At 50.1% G+C, this 20908-nt stretch overlaps 8 protein-coding genes across 8 annotated transcripts; 2 read left to right on the top strand and 6 right to left on the bottom strand.

The window, feature by feature from the left end:
- Nucleotides 1-156: 156 nt before the first annotated feature.
- On the top strand, nucleotides 157-2383 carry PV10_00519 (uncharacterized protein). Its single transcript, XM_016364611.1, has 2 exons — nucleotides 157-1738; nucleotides 1816-2383. The coding sequence occupies exons 1-2, from the start codon at nucleotides 478-480 to the stop codon at nucleotides 1959-1961; spliced, it is 1407 nt and encodes a 468-aa protein (XP_016228260.1). The 5' UTR covers nucleotides 157-477; the 3' UTR covers nucleotides 1962-2383.
- PV10_00518 (uncharacterized protein) lies at nucleotides 2227-5016 on the bottom strand. The gene is made up of 8 exons (XM_016364610.1): nucleotides 4651-5016; nucleotides 4550-4604; nucleotides 4436-4503; nucleotides 4325-4349; nucleotides 3372-4267; nucleotides 3222-3325; nucleotides 2884-3161; nucleotides 2227-2803 (listed from the first exon to the last, which is right to left on the bottom strand). The coding sequence occupies exons 3-8, from the start codon at nucleotides 4499-4501 to the stop codon at nucleotides 2382-2384; spliced, it is 1791 nt and encodes a 596-aa protein (XP_016228259.1). The 5' UTR covers nucleotides 4502-4503; nucleotides 4550-4604; nucleotides 4651-5016; the 3' UTR covers nucleotides 2227-2381.
- A 672-nt stretch (nucleotides 5017-5688) lies between these two features.
- On the top strand, nucleotides 5689-7999 carry PV10_00517 (uncharacterized protein). Its single transcript, XM_016364609.1, has 5 exons — nucleotides 5689-6029; nucleotides 6091-6184; nucleotides 6241-6295; nucleotides 6356-6558; nucleotides 6607-7999. The coding sequence occupies exons 1-5, from the start codon at nucleotides 5989-5991 to the stop codon at nucleotides 7168-7170; spliced, it is 957 nt and encodes a 318-aa protein (XP_016228258.1). The 5' UTR covers nucleotides 5689-5988; the 3' UTR covers nucleotides 7171-7999.
- PV10_00516 (2-deoxy-D-gluconate 3-dehydrogenase) lies at nucleotides 7249-8145 on the bottom strand (the record flags this gene model as incomplete). The annotated part of the gene is made up of 2 exons (XM_016364608.1): nucleotides 7249-7914; nucleotides 8014-8145. The coding sequence occupies 2 exons, from the start codon at nucleotides 8143-8145 to the stop codon at nucleotides 7249-7251; spliced, it is 798 nt and encodes a 265-aa protein (XP_016228257.1).
- A 489-nt stretch (nucleotides 8146-8634) lies between these two features.
- On the bottom strand, nucleotides 8635-9970 carry PV10_00515 (uncharacterized protein; the record flags this gene model as incomplete). Its single annotated transcript, XM_016364607.1, has 3 exons — nucleotides 8635-9500; nucleotides 9547-9656; nucleotides 9723-9970. The coding sequence occupies 3 exons, from the start codon at nucleotides 9968-9970 to the stop codon at nucleotides 8635-8637; spliced, it is 1224 nt and encodes a 407-aa protein (XP_016228256.1).
- Nucleotides 9971-10617: 647 nt separating this feature from the next.
- On the bottom strand, nucleotides 10618-13668 carry PV10_00514 (uncharacterized protein; the record flags this gene model as incomplete). The annotated part of the gene is made up of 2 exons (XM_016364606.1): nucleotides 10618-13402; nucleotides 13458-13668. 2 exons carry the CDS (start codon nucleotides 13666-13668, stop codon nucleotides 10743-10745), a joined length of 2871 nt encoding a protein of 956 aa, XP_016228255.1. The 3' UTR covers nucleotides 10618-10742.
- Nucleotides 13669-14167: 499 nt separating this feature from the next.
- PV10_00513 (uncharacterized protein) lies at nucleotides 14168-16152 on the bottom strand. Its single transcript, XM_016364605.1, has 4 exons — nucleotides 15613-16152; nucleotides 15104-15552; nucleotides 14656-15053; nucleotides 14168-14607 (listed from the first exon to the last, which is right to left on the bottom strand). The coding sequence occupies exons 1-4, from the start codon at nucleotides 15940-15942 to the stop codon at nucleotides 14324-14326; spliced, it is 1461 nt and encodes a 486-aa protein (XP_016228254.1). The 5' UTR covers nucleotides 15943-16152; the 3' UTR covers nucleotides 14168-14323.
- A 317-nt stretch (nucleotides 16153-16469) lies between these two features.
- PV10_00512 (uncharacterized protein) lies at nucleotides 16470-19306 on the bottom strand. The gene is made up of 6 exons (XM_016364604.1): nucleotides 18641-19306; nucleotides 18504-18574; nucleotides 18336-18449; nucleotides 18203-18285; nucleotides 17420-18147; nucleotides 16470-17357 (listed from the first exon to the last, which is right to left on the bottom strand). The coding sequence occupies exons 1-6, from the start codon at nucleotides 18779-18781 to the stop codon at nucleotides 16920-16922; spliced, it is 1575 nt and encodes a 524-aa protein (XP_016228253.1). The 5' UTR covers nucleotides 18782-19306; the 3' UTR covers nucleotides 16470-16919.
- Nucleotides 19307-20908: the final 1602 nt, after the last annotated feature.

The raw sequence follows: 20908 nt of genomic DNA, 5'->3' as shown, positions 1-20908 counted from the left end.
TGAACGCAGTCACAAGTGCGTGGCCGATGAAATTCCATGTCACGTGTATGAGTCATCGATCCACGTGATATAGACGGCAAGGAAAAAAACTCCACGTGACATGACACAATTTTTTGAGTTCAGTTAACAAACTGCGTGCGTGTTCAATGATGAGATTTTGATTCGTAGTCTGGCTTCGACACATCGAAAAGGACTTTATGTGGCAAGTGAATACCTTAGGCGGCCATCTTCCCAAGGCGGCCATCTTCCCAAGGCTTCATTCACTTCACCGGCGATGCCAATTTCCCACTTGCTTCTCATGGAAGTCTTAAACAACCGCTAGCCCAGCACCGTCAAAAGCCCAAGTCCAGGTCAGGCTGGTGTGGCAATCCGACCACATGACCGATGGTGAAAATCCCGGGAATGTCTCCCATCCATTTGAACAAGCTGTGATTCTCACCGTTACTTTGTCATCCTGACATTCGTTGATCTGTCGCCATGAAGTTCGGACAGGACTACCAGGTCGCGCTGTCGCGTGGAGAGTATCCACCCGACTGGATCGAGTCGGCAATCTCCTACAAGAAGCTGAAAAAGTGCATCAAGAGAGTCCAGCAAGAGCTTATCAGTCTCGGACTGGACAAAGAGACGCTCAATGAACTCTGGCAACATGTAGGGCCTAATTCGGATAATTCGACCGACGAACAAGTCTTGCAGTATTCCTTGCAGAAGTCTGGAAAGATCCCATTCACTCCAAAGCTGACCATCGCCATCGACCCCCAAGATGGCTCGCCAATGGATGCCTGGCTCAGTCCTGATACACGCCGAGTTTTGCGCCGTCTGGTGAACAAGGAGCGTCTCGCGACAATCAATGGCGATCAAATCGCCCACGCATCAGCAGACTATGATTCACCCCGTCCATCAGTAAGCGAAGCTGATTCCACTTCTGATGTTGACAGTATGGCCGAGAATGAGGCGGGAACATCAAGCCGGAAACATCGACATACCGACACCATCGAAGTTCCACTCACATCAGATTCGGAATTCTTCCAGATCCTACGACGTGAATTAAGCGAGCTAGACCAAATCCAAGTCGCAGAACAACAACGAATCCAAGACGAGATCACCGCACTAGGCAACGAACTACAACGACTCAAAAACTCGCGGAAGAAACGCTCCAAACAAGAAGTCGAAACCTGGAGAAACATCTTCCAAATGTATCAAGACGCCGAGATATTTTCCTCCCTGCACGAAGCCGACGCCGGCGACCGCGATTCAACCCAAGCACAGAAACACTTTGAAGAATTCAACAAAGCACTGGAACCACAACGAGAAGAAATCATGAAATTCGGCCAACTGGCCGGCGGCTCACTCGACCGATTTCTCCGCATCAACATCAAATTGCTACGTCTGATCAAATTCCAAGAAATCAACAAGACAGCCTTGACCAAGATCATGAAGAAATTCGATAAACGCACTTCACTGCACACGCGAGCCACGATTCAAAATTCATTGACAAAGACTCCCTTTTTGGCGGAAAACCTCTCCCGAGCGACTTGTTTCACCATCACGAATGAATTACTCAATTTGATTCCCCAACTCAATGATTACTTGTGTCCGATCTGTTTTTCCATCTCGTGGAAACCGGTTCGGCTTAATTGTAATCATGTGTTTTGTATTCGGTGTTTGATTGTCTTGCAGAGACAGAGGAAACCTCATTGTCCGCTGTGTCGGGAACTAGTGGTCATGGAGGCGGATAATGGTAAGTCTACCCATCATCAGATGTGTCCTATACAGTCTGTGTGTCCATTTTACTGATCTCCCGGTGATTTGATACAGACAACGTCGACTTCGAACTCATGCTCTTCTTGCACAAGAATTTCAAAAAGGACGTCAAGCAGAAACAGCATGAGAATGAAATTGCTGCTGGAATTGATCGTTGGGGAGAACAATATGGCAAGTCACAAAAGTGCATTGTAATGTAAACGGGCATCAAGCATTGAGCATCGAGCATCGAGCATCGATCAGATTGTCTCGATAGATCGAGACAAAACTGAGAGTGGCATGGCATGGCATGGCATGGAAATGGGAATCTCTTCTTCCAAGATACCCACAGTGTGGCTTTTTGACTACTACTACTACTTACTAGGTTGGGTGGACAGACATGACAGTACTTAATCACTATAACGAAGACAACGACGACGAAGAATATGAAACGACGTCAATAATCGATTTCAAAATATGACTTATCCTGAACTAAAGTAACGGATCAGATCCGTAGGACCGACTTTTCCGTGGTCATGCCACTTGATATAATCCCGGCCAGAATTCATACCTTGTTTTGGTCGTCCAGAAAACAGAATGCCTCCACGTTGGAAGCCAACTCAAAGATGCCGCCACGAGTGCTATAGCCCCAGAATCCCCCTCAAATGAGACCCATGGCTATCACAGTCGGCTTCAACTGGCAAGAAGTCTAAGCGTGCGCTTGTCGCCTTGTCGCCTAGACTTGGACCTGGGGGTAGATGACCCTCTGATCCATTTGTGGGCTGGCCTTGTACATTTATGGCGGGTTTGGACTTGGTTTCGAGTCTTTGCATCATGAGGTTGATCAATGTCCAATAGCTGTCCGAGGTAGTCTCAAAGCCCATGTCAGCTGTGGAGATGCGATTCGTCTCAGATCGAATATCGTCCCACAGCATTTTCCAATTTGCGAGGGCTGTTTTTATAGGCTGAATCGCCGGATGTGTCGTCGATTCGTGTGCCCATAGTCCTGAGATGTGAATTAAGGGATTTCCATATGTGTTTTGCCAGAAGTAGGTGTAGAGAACTATTGCATTCGACGTGTTAGTGGTCCTTCTGAGCGTAAAGCAAACGATGAACAGAAATCTTATAGGGTTGGCGACTAACCATGAATCAGATACATCATGTCCCAAAAACATAGATTTTCATTCTCAAAGGCAGTTCGGGCCTGGTCAGACGCAAGAAACAATCTTTGAAATGCCTCGGTCAACTTCAACCGTGGAGTAGGATATAGCCCAGCTCTCGTCATGTCCAAATAGGTCGCAAACTCAAAGTACTGTTGATGACACGGCAATTCGAGGTCAAGTTCTGAATAGTTGGCTCGTGTTGGGACGTTATTGAAAACGCCCATGGCGGCATCCAGTGATAGGATGATGTTCATCGTTCTATCATCAAGGTTAGTATTGGTCTTTATCCAGTTACTCAATACTGAGCCCACAACGTACCTCACCCGACACTCATTCCTGATCCATCTTTGAAAGGAAATCTCGTCGTGAAGTGGGAGGAAATTCCCATGTTTTGCCGTTGGTAGGCCAAATGCCCGCGCAACCTGGCTGGTAAGCACATTATCAAAACAAGCCACGTGAGGGGCATACATCAAAACATCTCGAAAAGCGTTGTCGTCTAGCTCTTCTTCGACCAGCCAAATTTCCCGAAAAGTACTGAACTACGACCATGAGGTAAGCACCTTGCAATATCTGAAATTGGTAATGTAGCATGTCCTCGCTCGGGGCTTCGGCTAGGTTGAAGCTTCCGACGAATTCCTCTCTCAGACCAGGACAATCGAAGATGTAGGCCTCGACGACGTCCAAGAGAGATGTCCACAGCGAAACCCTCCCTTTATCCGGAGAATAGGTGGCACCTAAAGCAGCCATGCTGAGGAGCAAGGGGATTGGGGCGAGTAAAGCTTGAAAGGAAGGCCGGTGCAAAAGTGGACAATGACGATGGTAATTCTCGAAATAGAGATGTATACAATGGTCCAGCTCCATATGAGTAATTTTTTCGATTGCGACGTATACATCTGAGGTCAGATTCTGGTTTTCGGGATAGATAGTGGTGAGGTTTGAGACGGTACTGAGCAGTCGTTGACGGCTTTCGAAAGCACGAGGCTCCAATGCCAATGCCGAGGAAGATAGAGGGAGTTGGTCTCCTGGGCTCGTCAACAGCGGCATATCAGGCTCTAACGTCCATGGCGTAGCGCCCATTGTTCCGAAGGCGCCGAGAAAGGAATCGAAGTCGAATCGTTCAAGCTCAGCACCGGCAGAGGCAGCGAATACGTCAGCGCGATCAAATTCATCGCTCCAGGGAGAGGGCTCGGAAGAGTCTTCCTGGTCCCCTTGGGTAGCGTCATCATCATTGGGATTGCTGCTGTTGGAGTTGGGGCGGATGGGAAAGTGGCTGATGAAGTCTTCCGGGTTGAGTAAATGGTGAATAGGAATCGCGTCACGGCTTTCGGAGCGGTTGTGTCCGGTCGGTTTGGCGTTGGGTGGTGCTAGAAGATGTAAGTCAACGCGAGGCGAATACGGTGATGGTCAGTGGATAGTGATACCTCTGATGCAGACTTTGCCAAGTTCCTGACATCTGGCACAGGGATTTTCTTGGTTACATCTGGTTCTCAATTTGACGCATGAAAGGCAAGAAGATCTTTTGCGACCTTTACTTTGGCCTTCTGGCACGGGGGCTTCCCCGCGCTCTTTGCAGCGGAATTGATGGGCACGCAGAACATCGCTGGATTGGGTCAATATGAATACATTGGTGGTGAAGACGCGCTTACCTTCGTTTGAAGCACTTGGTACAAAAGGAGCAAGTAAAGGGTCGCTGGGAGATGTCTTGTGAGAGTCAGTAGGGCCACTAGATCGTTTGGGAATGACGAACGTTGCTGATGATGCCGCAGCATATGAGCCTTCCGGACAAAAGACTTGTCGCATGATGGACACTGGAATCTCTCCGTCGTCTCTGGTTGATCCATGTCTTTCATAACACTAGCTGAATGATGCGCGGAGTGATCTCAATGTGATGAAAAACATGGCTCGGGTTATGTGGGAGGGCGCGTTCTGTAGAAATAATGATGCAGTCTCCGACACTTTGAACTGATAACGGCCAGATTGGATGAGTATCATCCACTTCACAATGATGATGAAGCGACGATGAGATCGGACAAGTTGACTAGCACCCTGGGTGGATGACAATTGACTCAAGTAGTCGACATGTGACGGATGGCTTTCAGGTTAGATTTTCGGGATTCGGAGAATCTGGCCAAGACGCTTTGTTCAGCTGACATACGTTTTGTGGGCCAGGGCCAAATGAAAGCTGGGGTAACGAAGGCTGATCAATATGTCGTCATGTTTGAGACTGGTTGTTAAATGTCTAGATATACAAGGTTGATGGAGAGTGGAGAGTGTGTTGATGAGTCAAAGTGTTGAATGAAAAGTGGCGATAAAATTGAGATAGCAGGTGCAGTCAATATTCCTGCCCCAGGTCCGTTGTTCTGGGGTTAAAGATATCGCCTAAGTTAGCGGGGCCACAGGTGCCTAAAGGAGCCTCAAAGTCGATCAATGGAGGCAACCGGGGTGGCTGAGGGGTACCTGGGGCGCCTCCGGTTGGGGAATACGCCCCCAGATGGAGAGGCTGAGAGGGTGTGTACAGTACATATTAGGCGCCCAGACTAAACAAAACGAGATCTGCGTACCCGAACCACGTAGAGATGCTGCATGTACAGTAACATCACTATATTTGACATCATGTCTCGAACCATTTCTCTTGTTGTTGGAACCCAGTCGAAGGTCAGAGGTTCTTTTGATAACCTTGCTTGCTTGCTTGCTTGGAATCACGTCCCTTCAACACTGATGGCATACAGTACTGAATTTATGTGCAGCGGGGATGGCCGGTCACGTGTCGATCGTGGGGGGTATGGAAAATGGCACCTTCCATTTCTCGCCATGAGTTGCTCTTACCCCCACAAACTACGCATCTTCTAATTGGGAAGGCTCAGTCAGTCATTCTCCCACGGCAGTCGCGACCCAAAGTGGTAACTGCGACCTCGCTATCGCTGATCATTCGAAGGGCGTTCATTTCAATTGGAAGACGACAGAAGATATATCAAGGCTCATTTCAACTCGATGGATGGCCACCTTGTCGATTGACAAAGTTTGAAGTGCATTCTGAGCAGTCATCTGAGTTTGCAAAAGTGTCTCGGAGCTTCTGAATAGGATTATGGAGAAGAAAACAAACGTCCTGTTATATGGCCTGGGAGCGTAAGTGTGGTCAACCACGAGCTCTCGTCGAACGCTAAAAACTGATGTTTCTTCGCTGCAGCATTGGCTCATTCTATGCCTTCATCATGGCCCGAGCAAAACCCGTTCGACTTTCCGTGGTGGCTCGGTCGAACTACGACGCCGTCAAGAAGAACGTCAGGGCCATCCAGCCACCATTTAACATGGAGTCTGCTGACATTCTCAAATCAAGGGTGTCAAAATAACCAGCATGAATCATGGCACACACCATTTCGCGCCTTTTCAAGGTAGAACTGACGATTCCCATCCATTCTCATAGCCACCAATCCTAATATGTCCATATCCAGTCCTCAAAACGCCCGCAGAAGCTGGAGAGAAGTTTGATTTCGTCGTTCTTGCCAACAAAGCCATCGATGTGACGTCGGTACCCGAGAGAATAGCTCCCGTGGTCGAGGAAGGCAAAACTACCATTGTCCTCATTCAGAATGGGGTCGGCAACGAGGATCCTTTTCGCAAGGCCTACCCCAACAATGTCATCCTAAGCTGCGTGGTAAGTCACCTCACTCATATGTTCCAGACCAATGACTAACTCCACCAGACTTGGGTTGGTGCTGTCCAACACTCTCCCGGCGTGGTAGAACACAAAGCCTCTGAACACACTCACATTGGCATCTTCCCAGGTCCCCAAGTGGATGCAGCATTGGAAAAGGCAAAACTCAAAGAATTCACCGACATATGGCAAGAAGGAGGAACTCCATTCACCATTCAAGACAATATTCAAATCCAAAGATGGGAGAAGGTGGTGTGGAATGTGGCATGGAACGCATTGACGACGCTGACCATGCTTGACACCCATTCTTGGCTCAGTTCCTCTGACAGATCGACGCCCATGACCAAAACCTTGATGCAGGAAGTCATCAGTGTTGGTCGTGCAGCCGGGGTGCCTCTGGAAGACTCCTTGACCGATTCATTGATAGAGCGAATACTGGCCATGCCTACCATCGGCAGCAGCATGCAAGTTGACTGCAAGAGGGGAAGGGTAATGGAGGTGGACATCATTCTAGGAACACCAGTCAGAAAGGGCAAGGAGTTGGGAATTCCGACGCCGACACTTGATGTCCTCTACACTTTGCTGCTGGCTGTCAATTCACGGATGCAATAGTCTACCGTGTCTCCAGACTTGTCTCACCCAGCATAGTGTCAGTCACTTGGCTGGTACTATGCAACCTCAAACAATCTCCTACCGACCCATCCACCCACCGTCAACCGTTAAGATCTCACCATTCATATATACACTTGCCCTACTGGCCAGAAATACTGCCGGCCCTTTGAAATCTTCCGGATTTCCCCACCTCCCCGCTGGAATCCTCTCCAGAATCTGACGAGCTCTTGTTTCGTTGTTGATCAAGGCTTCATTCATGTCTGTGGCAACGTATCCCGGGGCGATGGCATTGACATTGATTCCCCGACTCGCCCACTCATTGCTAAATGCCTTGGTCAACTGTGCCACACCTCCTTTTGAACTCGAGTATGCGGGAACTGTGATACCACCCTGAAAGCTGGTTAGGCTAGCGATATTGATGATCGAGCCACGATGAGGACCAGGACGACCAAGCATATAAGCCCCGAAATCACGACACAGGGTGAAAACGCTGGTCAAGTTGACTTGAAGCACCTCGTTCCAATCGTCGAGTGGAAATTGATGGGCAGGATGACGACGTTGAATTCCAGCACTGGTGACAAGGATAGAGACATCATGACCATCAGCTAGAATCCTGGGTGCTAAAGCCTTGACGTCGGCTGAAGAGCTAAGATCTGCGGTATATATGAAGATATTGGGAGAACTTTGATCATGTCGAACGAGCGATTCGATGGTTTCTTTGGTCTGGAGATTTGATGTGTCTCTCTACAGTAGATATCCCATCAGTGACCCTAAATAGGTCTGAAGTATCAAGACTAAAGTACTAGACTTTGCAAGTCTTTCTTTTATCCTTTCCCTACGTACCTGAATCAGAATAATATCCGCCCCCGCCTCAGCCAGAGCCACTGCAATGGCCGCACCAATTCCTCTCGATCCACCCGTGACAACGGCCTTTCTGCCTTGAAGGGAGAACATCTGGGGATAGGACAAAGCCATTGGGATATTAGAACGGAGGGATAGTCGCTGATAAGGTAAACAGTAGATGACAATTAGAGAATGAGGGTTGGACGTAGAGGTGCTCAGATGTGAGAAAGGTACCTAGGGTGGTTGGAAGGATGGGAAACGGGGAAAACGGTGACCAGGTTGATGTGTAAAGCCCAAGGTTGCATTCATATTAATGGGGACGAGGGGACACATGAGGTACCCAAAAGATACTTAGGTACGTATCACACAGCTTGCTGACTATAAGTACTAATTTCTGGGTACCTGATCTCTGTAGATCACTGTTCCACAAAGGCTACCTAGGTAGGTGGGCAGCCATAGATTGATATACTATCTTCATCTTTCACCCAGAAAAGAATGCATGCCAACCCCATGCCTACAATGCCTATGCTTCTAGGTATGCTAGAGATGTTTTTTTCTGACCAATCAGATGACATTAAAGCCAGCCCTCGCCATAATCAATCACTCTTCTTCTTTCCAGACTTACCACTCTCGAATCGACCCATCTTCACCGTAAAAGGCCTTTGGTTGCCATGGTTCCGTGGACTTGGAGATCCTGCGGACGACATCTTCGTCGACCTCGATCCCCAAACCTACCCCAGTCAGGGCCTTGACATAGCCATTGTCGATTGCAAACACACTTGGGTCCACGAGGTAGGTGTTGAGATCTTCTTCTCCGGCTTCCACGTTGTAATGCATTCCTAGTGACATTTCTTGAATCACGAAATTGGGTATATTCAATGCCACTTGCATGCATGCTGCCAAGGCGATCGGTCCGAGTGGGCAGTGAGGTGCGATGGCAACGTCGTATGCTTCTGCCATGGTGGCGATACGCTTCGTCTCTGAGATTCCCCCGGCATGTGCAATGTCAGGTTGGAGAATATCCACCGAGGCGTCCTCCAAGAAGCGCTTGACGTCCCATCTGGTGTATAACCGTTCGCCCTGAGCGATCGGGATTGTCGTACTGTCACTAAGTTGTTTGTATGCTTCGGCGTGTTCTGCCAGTAGTGGTTCTTCGATAAACAAGGGACGGTATGGTTCGAGTGCTTTCGCTAGTTGTTTCGCCATCGGTTTGTGGAGTCGGCCATGGAAATCGACTCCAGCATCCAAACCTAAGGATTTCACAATCTTGATTCGTTCTAGGGTGGCATCTAGAATCGAAGGTGAGTCAAGCCAATTGACATCTTCGGTGGCATTCATTTTGATGCAGCGCAACCCCTGTGCTATTCGAGCTTTGGCTGCGTTTTCAATGTCGTTTGGTCGATCACCTCCTATCCAGGCATATACCTGGATCTTATTCCGTACCTTGCCCCCGAGAAGTTGATATACTGGAACTCCGAGTCGTCGCCCTTGGACTGTTTAGTTGCACTCCTCAAGCATTGTTATGTTACAAACCTTTGAGATCCCACAGTGCGATGTCAATGCCTGACAGTGCAGACATGAAGACAGGGCCACCACGATAAAATCCCAACCGCCAGATTGTCTGCCAAATGTGCTCAATGTCGCTGTAAGTAGAAAGGGTCTCAGCACGTCGTCACACCAAATGCCAACCTTGCCCTCTTTCGACTTACTCTGCCTCATAACCAATGATTCGATCAATGATCTCATCCAGTGCGCCTTCAACAGCTTTGCTGTGTCCTTCAAGCGTAGCTTCACCCCAACCGTAAAGGTCTTGATCATCAGTGATCTTCACAAACAGCCATCGGGGTTTGACACGGAAGTATTCGATGGTCTTGATCTTTGGTGTTGAAAGGAGAGGAACCGCAGGGGTGTGGCTATTGGTCACTCCTTTGAGCGATTTCAACTCGTCTGTGGCCATTTCGCAATTCGGCTCACAACAACTTTGGTCGGAACTGCTGCTGTGGTGCTTCTCGAGCTAAGATATTGCGTCACCAGGGCTAAAACAGAAGCTCGTACTTAAATCAAGCGTCATATGACACGAAAGATTACGCTTTGCTCCAGCGAAATACCTTGAGATGTCACAAGAACGAACAGCGAGATGTGTCATTCTTGTGCACATCAATCCTCAACCTGGGAACCAGACTTGAGAAGCGAGATCGGGCTGATGATGGAGCGAGGGATCAACAGAAGTCGATCATGGTACCCCACAAATGGAAAAAGACCCCGACATGAAAGGCCGGTCATCTTGAGTTACCCTAGAGCTGAATCGTGGGGGTTCCTTGATGCCCGGCATTGCAGCCGACATCTAATGTCATCTGTAGAGTTTTTCTGTCTGTAAGCATGAGTGTGCGAATATTCCTCGCCTCCGCTTTTGCCCCGCATTCCATATCATTTCTCGAAGGCCGACATTTTGACTCCAGAGGCTAACCCATGCCAGGGCAAAATGCTTCATACAAGGGGGTTTGGGCTCAAGAAAAGGTGAACCCCGCTCAATCCAATATCTAAATAATCGGCTGCGGGTGGCCAACAGCTCCGTGATGCATTAGGTCATGAATACACAGCCAAGTGACTCCCTGTCGCATGATTCTCTGGCCGCTCGGAGTCCGCGCTGCCTTTGACGCCATGTGATTCGGTTTGTCTAAAACAATGCAATAGCCTCACGGACACCCGCACATATACAACTTTCAACCCTACGTGCGATTGGCTCCCCTTAACAACATGATTGCGTTTCGGAGGAGGTTGGCGGCTTCGTGCAAGAGTTCCCATCTGGAATCACGAAATGCGAGTTCCAATATTGCCAACACTCCAACTATGTTGTTCCTGCCATCCTTGAAGGACTCTAGAGCTTGAGGAGTTTTGACGCCCCCGATCGTGGAAAAGAAAGCTTGTGCATCCTTTACCACGACATCTAGCTCCGAGTCGCTTCCGTCGTGGGCCATGTTCAACATCGAGTGACTGGAAGCATGTGCCAAGTTTGACATGGGATTTGGCGAGACGGATGCTTGGATCAAGCTAGGGAAAGGTCTCAAAACGCCGTCGAGAGCGAACCCATAACACCATACAACAAGTGCAGCAAAGTACAAGTTCCACGGGCGCGTGAGGATGTAGTCATCACGAGCGCTGTAAAGCTTCTTGCTCCCATCCTTGCCAACGGATATGACAGGCTTGAGAAGTTGGAGGGCGTGGAATACGGCGACTCTAGCGCCTGGACCTTTGGCCCACTCAAACATCTTGGACTTGACTCTCTCATAGTCTGAGTTGTTGATGTTGCGGCCAAAGAGTCTCTTGGTGCCAGCAAATATCTGGCAGTCCATAATGTCGACGTGCATGGTCATGTGGCTCAAGTGATGGAGCATATTGGCTGCTTTAGCCATGTCCTCCTCACCGGATGCAGCGTCAGGTTTCTGCCATGGCAAGGAAGCCTTCCGCATGTGCTCGATACTTTCGTCGAAATCCTTCTTCCAGAATTCAAATGCTTTGGTGAGAGGGTTTCGCCAGCCATCGCCAGGGACACCCATGGATTGAGACACCCCAAGGCTGGTGACTTGAAGATCTCGTTGATTCATATGCCACGCGACCGACATAAGGCCGGCCATCAAGATCATCCGGCCAAAGTTGTTGGTCCGGACTTTTCTGCCCGTCAGTGTCTTCTTGAGTCCATCTAGAAACGTGGTTGGCTTGACGCCATTGGCATGTAAGCTTGCTTCAACTCGGCTGACCTCTGCTGCTGACGTAGCAGACCAAAGTGCGTCATCACAGGGCAGCGGCAATCGTATTTCGTGGACCACCATCATGGCCGCATGTCCGAACATGGTGGCATGAACTGCGTCGAGGTAGAATGCGGCGTATGCGGCGCGCCGCGTGGCTTCTGCTTTGATCCATCGGCTCCACCATTCCTCGGGCGTAGAAGGAGCCCGGCTTCCGTCCGGGTGTGTCTCAATCAGGTTGGTCCCACGTCTCATCAAATTGATCGTGGTTGCATAGTGAATATGAGAACGTTCGTGTAAAGCCCTCGTGGCATTCATTTTCTCATACACTTCGAGCAGCAACAAAGTTTGAAACACCCATAGCTTCGCTGGAGGGTGGAAGTCGTTGTGCATAAATACCTGCCAGCGCAAATGCCAGGCGATGAATGTTGCTAAACGTGCCGCAGCATCGGTGACTTGACGGCCATGAGCTTTGTTCAAATATGCTGCGCCAATAGCCATAACAGCTAAGAGAAGGAAGTCATGAGTGTCATCGGCAGAGAATGTCGGCTGATGGAGGATGGGCATCTGAGCATGGAAATGATACCAGTAAGAGCCGATATAATGTTGCAATGATCGTACGCTGAGCACGTGTTCCTCTGCGTCTAGATTTCCCTGAAAGATCTCTTCTCTGAGCTGTCGAATGTATAAATTGTCAGAGTCGTTGAAACGAAATTCCATCAATGTCAAAAGGGCTTTGCGCTTGGAGTACGAGAGGAGGCTGGTGTCATTAGAGAGCTCAGGGAGCTTGTTCGCAGGTTCGGGTTGACGTTGAAACATCATGCCCGGGTATGCGTTTTCCAAGGCGGGGTCGGCAAAGTAATTGGTGTAGATGCCGCTGCTGAACGAGTCATTGAAGTTCTGGAAGCCCAAGGTCGACTGCACGCCCATTGGGAAACCAGTCGGGGGGAGATTAGCGCCATCGTCAAAGAGCCAAGCTGTGAACTCATCCCTGATCGAATTTGGGGAATCGTTGAAGCTCTGCTCTCCAAAGCTCGCTATTGAAAAAGGAGGCATAGAACTCTCGGGGAGTTTGTTCTCATTAGATGATTGAGCCCTCTGAGCCTGGGGGCGTTTGCCTACGCCATTCGAGTCGAGCATGTTGAAGGCAGCATCACTGAAGCTCAGAGAACGTTCGTGCGGCAACCCAGCACCAGATGGAATCCGCGACAAGCCGTAGACGCCGGACTGGAGAGAAGTCTGGTTCACAGGACTGGCGGACGAATCGTGTAGAGACTGGACGGGAGGGGGATTCTGCGATTGATGGCTTGTGGTACGGCTCAAGTCAGGAGAAGCGTGAGAGACGGACGCTGGGGGCTCCATAGGTTTGGATTTTGGCTCGGAGAAGGAGGAACGATGGACCATGGAAGGCTGAACAGTGTTAGAAACGGGCATTGGTGGGGCAAACGTATTCCGCGATGGTGAGGTCGCATCGTCGCTGACAGACGAGCGTGGCGATAAAGGTTCTCGAGTGCTGGAATTTTGACCCAAGGACAACTTGCCACGGCTTTCATGGCGCTCTCTATGTCTGATACACAAGTCCTGTCTCACAAAAGTCCGGGAGCAGCCGGGGAAATCACACTTGAATATTTCCTTGGGATTATCTGGAAAGGGTCAGCATTTAGGAGAGATGGACAAGCGTCGATAGATGCAACACACGGTTTAGCTGATGGCGGTATAGGTGCTCTGCGCGTGAATAATGCCGGCCACATCCAGCATAGGTGCATTCAAAGCGACGACGGTGCTCCGACCTGGAGGAATGGGGTTTTGTCGCAGGTGTTGGCCCATCATTGCTCGAGGAGACATGACTCATGGTGGCCGCGTCTTGCGACTGATCGAGCCTTGGGCGTTTATCGACGTGATCGGCCATTGCCAATGTTGCGAGAATCTCATACCACCGGCAAACACCATTCGCAGAGAATCCGGGGTTGACGTGATGACATGACTAATTTGCGGGCAAAGTTTGAAAAGGAATATGCGCGTCAACCTGTCCCGCTATAACAACAGTAATGAACAGCGTAGCAGATGATGATCGACACAGTAGTAGCTGATAGATCTGGAAGCTCTGAACCACTATGTGTGAGTGAAGTTGAGAGCTCCAGGTTGGAAGAGAAGAGATGAGCAATGCTGGTTGAAGGATCGAATCTCCCAAACCGGGGCAACGTGGAAAAGCTCCGCGTGCCTTCCCCCGCAATCTGGTGCATGGGTTTGCCAAGCCTTGGCAAACACCGTTAAGACCAACCTCCTCGAGTTTGCCAGTTTGAGATGGAGATATACAGGAACAATAGGCTGAGAGATCTATAGGAAGTACTGACCCTTGCCTGTGGTCTTAGTGTCTACCTAGGTAAAGTACCTTGAGAACTCACCGAGGTACTTATCACTGGACCAGAGCACTACGGAGTGGTCAAGATGGTGAACGAACATCATCATGGCTGTATCCAAGCTCAAGGTGAGCTTCATTAAATCGACAGAACTAGATACTAAGCACAACCTGAAATCCTCGTCACCTGTTGCCTTTGACAATCTCACTTTTTGAGGTACAGAGTCTGCGAATTGCAATACGACTTCAAGCCAGCCAATCCAAACTCGACGCCAATGCCACTCTGCTTATGTCCACCAAATGGTGCCCGGACGTCCAGCTCAAAGTGCGTGTTGACCCAGACGCTTCCCGACTCAATCTGTTCCGCGAGTTCGGTCGCTCGGTCGAGATCACGGCACCACACAGACGCGCCAAGACCGTAGATGGTATTGTTCGCCCTAGTAATGGCTTCCTCGTCTGTCTTGAAGCTGAGAAGAGGCACGATTGGACCTAGTTATAAGTCAGTGTGAGATTTGTTCGGTCTGGTGATTCACTCACCAAAAGGCTCTTCGGCCACGATGCGAGAATCGTCCGCAGGACGGTCAATGATAGTGGGATTGATGAAATATCCTGGACCGTCGGGGTTTTTTCCACCAACGACGACGTTCCAGTTCTCCTTTTCGATGTCGCCGAAGAAGCCCTTGACACGCTCATACTGCATCGAGTTTTGAATCGGTCCGAGGAAGACTCCCTCTTCATTACCTGCGCCTACCTTCAGGGTCTTGGTATGTCTGACCACTGCATCACGGAATTGGTCGAAGATCTTCTCATGAACATATATCCGCTTGAGCGCAAGGCAGATTTGTCCAGAGTTCAAAAAGGCCAAAGTGGCAATCTTTTGGGCCACCTCCTCAACGTCAACATCCTCGGTCACGATAGCAGGGTCGTTTCCACCTCTGTTTGAGAGTCAGTCTGGCATCGGATACGGCCGGAAGGGAGTACGTACAGCTCGAGGGTGACACGCTTGAGCGTCTTGCTAGCACTCTCCATCACTTTTTTCCCGGTAGCTGTTGACCCAGTGAAGGAAATCTTAGCAGGTCCCGGATGTGCCGTTAGCCATGGGCCGAGGCTGTCATTTCCACTCAAGGCCTGTATCACACCAGGAGGGAAGAATCTCTGAGCCAGTTCAACAATCTTCAATCCGCTATATGGAGTGAACGGAGATGGTTTGATGATAAGAGTGTTGCCAGTGACGAGACATGGAGCGACCTTGCTGACGCAGAGCAAGACAGGGTAGTTCCAGGGGACAATGCCAACGGTGACACCAAGGGGTGTGTAACGGACTCGAATTTTGCGGTCAGCTTCGTCGACTATTTCCTCGGTAGGCAGATCCAAGGAAGCTGCAGTGCGGATCATGGTTGCGGCAAAATCCATTTCGAACATTGCGAAGCCATACTAAGCCATGACGGAAGATTAGTGTGATTGCACCAAGTTGAGCGAGGATTTGAATCTTACGGGTTTACCCTGCTCTTGAACGAGCATCTTGGCGAAGCCCTCCTTCTCCTTCTCCAGAGCATCGGCAAAAGCCAAAACTGCCTTCCTGCGATCCTCGTAGCTGACCTTGGACCATGGCTTGAATGCTTTCTGTGCAGCTTCGACAGCCCTGTCGACGTCTTCGGGGGTCGAGACTGGAACTTCAGGATTTGGCTTACCCGTGGCTGGGTTGAAACCATGGCGGGTTTCTTTAGTGGAGGACAACTTGCCATTGATCACATTGGAAAAGGTGGTGAAGTCGAGAGCTGCTGGGCTGCTCGACCCATTGGTCTCGTCTGCGTGTGGGGCCATGGCTCGGTGGGGGGAGGAATCAGATAGTGCAACTTTGTCTGCCTGCGAGATTGATGAAATGGTAGTGAATTGCGATCAGAATTGAGATTGATAGTCGAGACTGCGCTCGTGATGTCGCACACAAGAGGGGAAATCAAATAGTCAAATAGTCAAATATCAAGAAGGTGCTACCGTTTTGTTTCTTCCAGAAGGCAAGTGCCGACCACGCGGTTCTTGACGATCTTTTATACTTGCAACCAAACATTTCAATCACGTCCATCTGCATCCCACCTAGGCTTCATCTGGGGGTGGATAACGCCGAGCCATTGACCCCTCATCGATCACTGGACCCGACGGTCCGGCGGACCGAATCATTTTGCATACACAGGAGCAAGAGCAACAAAGGGATCAATCCTAATTCCACATGACGTGTGCGATTTCGAGGCTTACTTCCGCTAATTGAGGTCGGCAGATGGCTTATGCCCTTGCATCCTTGAAATAGCCACCTCGTTCATTAGGCCATGGGAATATGGCACGCCTCAGATTCCTTGAGCTGAAAAAAGAGGTGGACACAAAACTGCGGGGTCATATACAAACATTTGTCACGCAGATTTGGGGCCAATTGATACAGGGTGGCCCTTTTTATCTTGATCAGGAAACTGCAACTAGCCTATTGGAAGGGCTATCACGCCCCAAAAAGTCGGGAACACGATGGTGGCGGACATAACACGAGATTCCCCCTAGGATTCTGATAAGTCATCATCTGTGCCAAATACTCCGTACGGAGGGTCCGTAACGGAAGATTACTCAAGAAGCTGACTGCCTAGATACATAGTACAGTACCACACAATCCTGCCAGGCCCCCCAGAGATGATGTTGAGCAGTCACGGCAGTTCCTTTGTGGGTATGCCGAGGACCCATACCTATGTGCATGTGGATTCACAACAGGGTGATATATCAAATATGCACCTATTCTTGTCGCATATTTCCGGCCGAACTCAGATCAGCTTCCGGATATATTCGACCGGACCATCGTACACGTGACGCGCTCGGACAAAGTAATCAACTCCGGCGAAGATCAGGACCGCGCCGTAAATGAGACATGCCCAGTTCATTTGCTCGACCGTTGGATCTGGATTTCCAGGGAAGAAGGCGAAGATAAAGGCGAATGTGAGGAAAAGAAGACTGAATCCGTTCAAGAAGAGACCGACACCATTGGATAGCCTGAATTTGGCTGGGAGAAGGGGCTGGCCAGTGATGCGCTTCCAGAAGAGACATCCAATTGACGCAATGTAGCTGGACAGAATGGCCACCAATGATAGAGAGGTAATGTTGTTCAGCGCAATGGTGGATCCGATGTTGATGAGGGCGAGCAGGCACGAGACCACGAATGAGACGACGATACTGTTCATGGGAACATCCCAACCCGGTCGAACCTAGGAATGTCATCATGTCAGCACATCCATATGGAATCAAATGTGGCGGTGGCGGGACCTACATATGCAAACCAAGACGCCCCTGGCACACCCTGATCACGCGCAAAGGACCACAATTGACGTGAAGCGGTGGCGGTAATGGACAGATTGCAGAACATGGCCATGAAAATGACCAATGCCGATAGAACAGAAGCCCCGGCGTACGACTCGGTGGCTTGGTAAAAGACAAAGATGTATGGCTGACCGGTAGGGGTATCAATGACATCGTCGAGATTGCCCAGTGTGAAGCAGAAGGTGATGACCATGACCCAGCCGGACATACCGTTGAGGATGGTAGTCCAGATCATGCTGCGAGGGAGGATTTTGGAAGCATCTCGCAATTCTTCCGACATGTGGACAGCACCATCTGCACCCAGAAGGGGGATCATGACTGCGAGGACACCGACCACAGCGGACAGGCCATCGCTACTCCAACCTCCGTAGTTATTGAAGGTGGTGAAGACTTCCGAAGCATTGCCTTTAGGTCCAAGAACCCACAGGGTGATGAGGACGCCAAAGAATCCAAAGATGTGCACGATCAGCACAATGCCTTCGACAAGTGGCAGTTTCTTGACCAGGAAGGTGTTGAAGAAGACGGAGAACGAGGCCACCGCAAACGTGAGGAGGGTTCCGTGCCATCTCTCAGGTGTATAATCAGGGTAATTGAGAATCGCCAGACCCTGAATCTGAGTTCCGGCCAAGAATGCAGTGTTGGCAGCACCGGTCTGCCATCCAAGAACGCAAAACCAACCTGAGATGGATGAGCACTTGGTCATTTTCATTTCCTGCGCTTCGAAAACACTCACCAACAATAAAACTCAAAAACTTTTGGTACTTGCGAGGTGCAAACTCTGAAACCCAATGGTACTGCCCACCAGCAGTAGGTGCCCTGGAAAAGACTAATCAGCAACGCCATTGTATGCGAGGAATGTTCCATACATGGAGCCCATCTCTGCCATGGATGTATTCACGGCCAAAAAGCCGATCCACGCAACGAGGTACATCCATATCAGACCAGCGGTACCGCCGTTGATCAGGCCGATGATCGAGGTTCTTGAGAGGTGTCAGTTATGTCATTGTCGTTTGTTATCCTGATGCTATGCTGACCCAAGCATGGTTTCCCAACTAGCCATCAAAATCATGGAGAAGCCAAAAATCGAAACGAATCGAAAGTTTCGCTGCGATGCTCGGGTTAGTCAGACATTCAACTCGTTCCTATAGAGGATTTGTTCTTGGGCGCATACCCGCAACTCTTGAGCCTTTCCCAGACGGAACATGTCGCGCTGGTCATCAACGGTTCCCTTCTTTTCGGCGGAAAGGTTCGCGTTGGACCCTTCCAGGTCGATCTGGGACATGACAGCCCCATTGTCCTTAACCTCAGCCATGGCTGGTGGTGAACAGTTCGACGTTGAGGAGTGGATGAAGAAGTACCCAAACAAGAGAGAATGTCTGCAAGATCTCTAAAGAGAAAGCGCCTGCTTGTTGGAACTGAAGTGAAAGGTCAGCAGGGCTGCAGCGAAGTTGGAGCAAGGAGGTTCGAAAGATATGGGAGAGTGCAGGAAGAGGAAGCAAAGGCCATGTGTCAAGCGAACGCCATGTGGTTCGGCATCCTGCGTTTTGCGGGTCTTTGTGTCTTGATGGGTATGTCCACGAGTATGTCGGTAGGAACTTGGAGGGTACGGAGGTGCTTTACATGCATACAATACAGTACGACCATTGACGCACCAGGATTGTCTACTTTCAGGTACTGTTCCACCCACAAGAGCAACGGTGGGATACTGTTGACGAGATCAGCATGGACCAGGGCTAGTACCATGCAGTTTCCAGACTAGCCAAAGGGTCAAATTGGGCTTGTCGAGGCGTAGATCGCCCACAACTTGAAAGCCGAAGCGTTGCGAGATGGATTTGCTCGATAGTGCTAAGACTGCTAGTCCGCTAGTTCAGAGTGAGAACAGCCTACAAAATGGTGTATGAGAAAGCCTAGGGAGCCAAGTACGGAGTTACATGCCTCGCGCGGGTGAAACAGAAGAGTGACACTAATGGGACAAGGTGTTGTGCATCGCAACTTTATGCAAGCCACCCTTGAGAGAACCGTCTTCTCGCATGCAGGTCAAGCTGAGCATAGCGAATGAAAGACGGATGGTGGTCCAAGGTTTTGTGGGATGGCGAGAGCGTACGTGTCAAAACCGCCCTGGGTGCCGAAGGTACATGATGCTAATCAGTTGCTCCCGCACGGCAAGACAGTCTCGCGCCGCAAGATAATGCACCAAAAACAAAATACAAAGAAGACCGATAACGCAGGCTACCTAGGTAAGTAAGAGTAGTCCCTCAGACGCCAACTGTTCCACGCAATGGCGGGAACCAAGAAAAAAGGCGTTTCGGCAAGCCTCGAGGTGCCGTGGGCAAGGGGATTACAAGGACGAGTCTGTATTCTGATTCGTCCCTTGGGAGGGTTAGTGGCCCTGGAAACAAATGCAATCGGATCAGGGTCGGGGAGACAGGCATCTGAAGGCCGAGAGAGCGAGAGACCATAGGAAGAGGCTGAGAAGAGAGATACGCAGAGGTGCGATAGTGGCCAGAGCCTAGTCTGTTCGCATATGCGTAGAGAGGATGAGGACAAGGATGTACAGTAAGCTTGGGGTGGAGTGAGACCAAGGCTTCTTGCTTTCGCTTGCAGAGAAGGGGACCAAAAAAGTATGCTGCGAGTACCTTGACAGTGGCCAGTGAGCAGTCACCAAGTCAGTGTACGGAGTTACGGCGTAGATCAAAGGAGAACTTGTCTGTGGCCACCATCTTCCGGGGGAACGTGTGGACGGAGTAGAGATCAGAACCCTCACCTTGGAATCGGCTGAATGTCCAAGCGCGAGCGTCCAAGCGTCCGTGTGACTGCAAACATTCCTGGGCGTCGATCTCGACCTTTGACACTGACATAATTGCGTAGGCAGAGTGCCTTGTGGTGTCAATAAATTGATACCCAGACGAAGCCCACAGGCGCCCATACCAAAGCTTAAGCGCATGGTAGATGACGAAAACTGGGAAGCCTGTGGCGCCGCATGTGTCTGCACACCAGGACAATACGCCTGTAGTTAGTCTGTCCGGAGCATCCTGAGTTCCGTAGACACAAAGGCATACGCATATCTGGACTCATATTACTGGACATGTTGGAATGCAGGGCCCTAGGATAGGCAGTCGGTTGACAGGATCAAGCGATGGTCTCACGTCTTCGGTAGTAATAGCACGCGTTGTTGGCAGAGGTTGAGTGAGTGGAGAGAACATGGATGCGAATGATGCGCTTCAGGTGGTACGCTAACTCTTTCGCGGGTCATTGGTGGGGGGATGTTAGCGAAGAACTTGTTGATCTCCCGCCCCGAGCCCGCCACCGGGCCTTTAGCGCCGAGGGAGTCTAGGGCTCTTGGGTCCATTATTGGTCCCGCCAACCGGTTGCTTAAAATTGTGCCTATCTTACCTATAGTTGTCGCAGGGTGCTAGCCATACCTAGGTAGGCATTGTTG

This window comes from Exophiala mesophila (assembly GCF_000836275.1).
Source record: "Exophiala mesophila strain CBS 40295 unplaced genomic scaffold supercont1.1, whole genome shotgun sequence".
NCBI lineage: Eukaryota > Fungi > Ascomycota > Eurotiomycetes > Chaetothyriales > Herpotrichiellaceae > Exophiala > Exophiala mesophila.
This window is presented reverse-complemented; position numbering and strand designations above follow the sequence as displayed.

Excerpts from the sequence above, each read along its gene's own strand:
- PV10_00517 (XM_016364609.1), top strand. The coding sequence starts at position 5,989 with ATGGAGAAGAAAACAAACGTCCTGTTATATGGCCTGGGAGC. Across the intron at positions 6,030-6,090 it reads CTGTTATATGGCCTGGGAGC|CATTGGCTCATTCTATGCCT; the intron begins GTAAGTGTGGTC and ends TCTTCGCTGCAG. Across the intron at positions 6,296-6,355 it reads CCATTTCGCGCCTTTTCAAG|TCCTCAAAACGCCCGCAGAA; the intron begins GTAGAACTGACG and ends GTCCATATCCAG.
- PV10_00518 (XM_016364610.1), bottom strand. The coding sequence starts at position 4,501 with ATGTTCTGCGTGCCCATCAATTCCGCTGCAAAGAGCGCGGGGAAGCCC. Across the intron at positions 4,350-4,435 it reads CCCCGTGCCAGAAGGCCAAA|GAACTTGGCAAAGTCTGCAT; the intron begins GTAAAGGTCGCA and ends GCCAGATGTCAG. Across the intron at positions 3,326-3,371 it reads GCTTTTCGAGATGTTTTGAT|GTTGCGCGGGCATTTGGCCT; the intron begins GTATGCCCCTCA and ends CTTACCAGCCAG.
- PV10_00512 (XM_016364604.1), bottom strand. The coding sequence starts at position 18,781 with ATGGCTGAGGTTAAGGACAATGGGGCTGTCATGTCCCAGATCGACCTG. Across the intron at positions 18,575-18,640 it reads GAAAGGCTCAAGAGTTGCGG|CGAAACTTTCGATTCGTTTC; the intron begins GTATGCGCCCAA and ends CGAGCATCGCAG. Across the intron at positions 18,450-18,503 it reads AGTTGGGAAACCATGCTTGG|AACCTCGATCATCGGCCTGA; the intron begins GTCAGCATAGCA and ends ACACCTCTCAAG.
- PV10_00513 (XM_016364605.1), bottom strand. The coding sequence starts at position 15,942 with ATGGCCCCACACGCAGACGAGACCAATGGGTCGAGCAGCCCAGCAGCT. Across the intron at positions 15,553-15,612 it reads TTCAAGAGCAGGGTAAACCC|TATGGCTTCGCAATGTTCGA; the intron begins GTAAGATTCAAA and ends GTCATGGCTTAG. Across the intron at positions 14,608-14,655 it reads CGTGGCCGAAGAGCCTTTTG|GTCCAATCGTGCCTCTTCTC; the intron begins GTGAGTGAATCA and ends ACTTATAACTAG.
- PV10_00519 (XM_016364611.1), top strand. The coding sequence starts at position 478 with ATGAAGTTCGGACAGGACTACCAGGTCGCGCTGTCGCGTGGAGAGTAT. Across the intron at positions 1,739-1,815 it reads GGTCATGGAGGCGGATAATG|ACAACGTCGACTTCGAACTC; the intron begins GTAAGTCTACCC and ends GATTTGATACAG.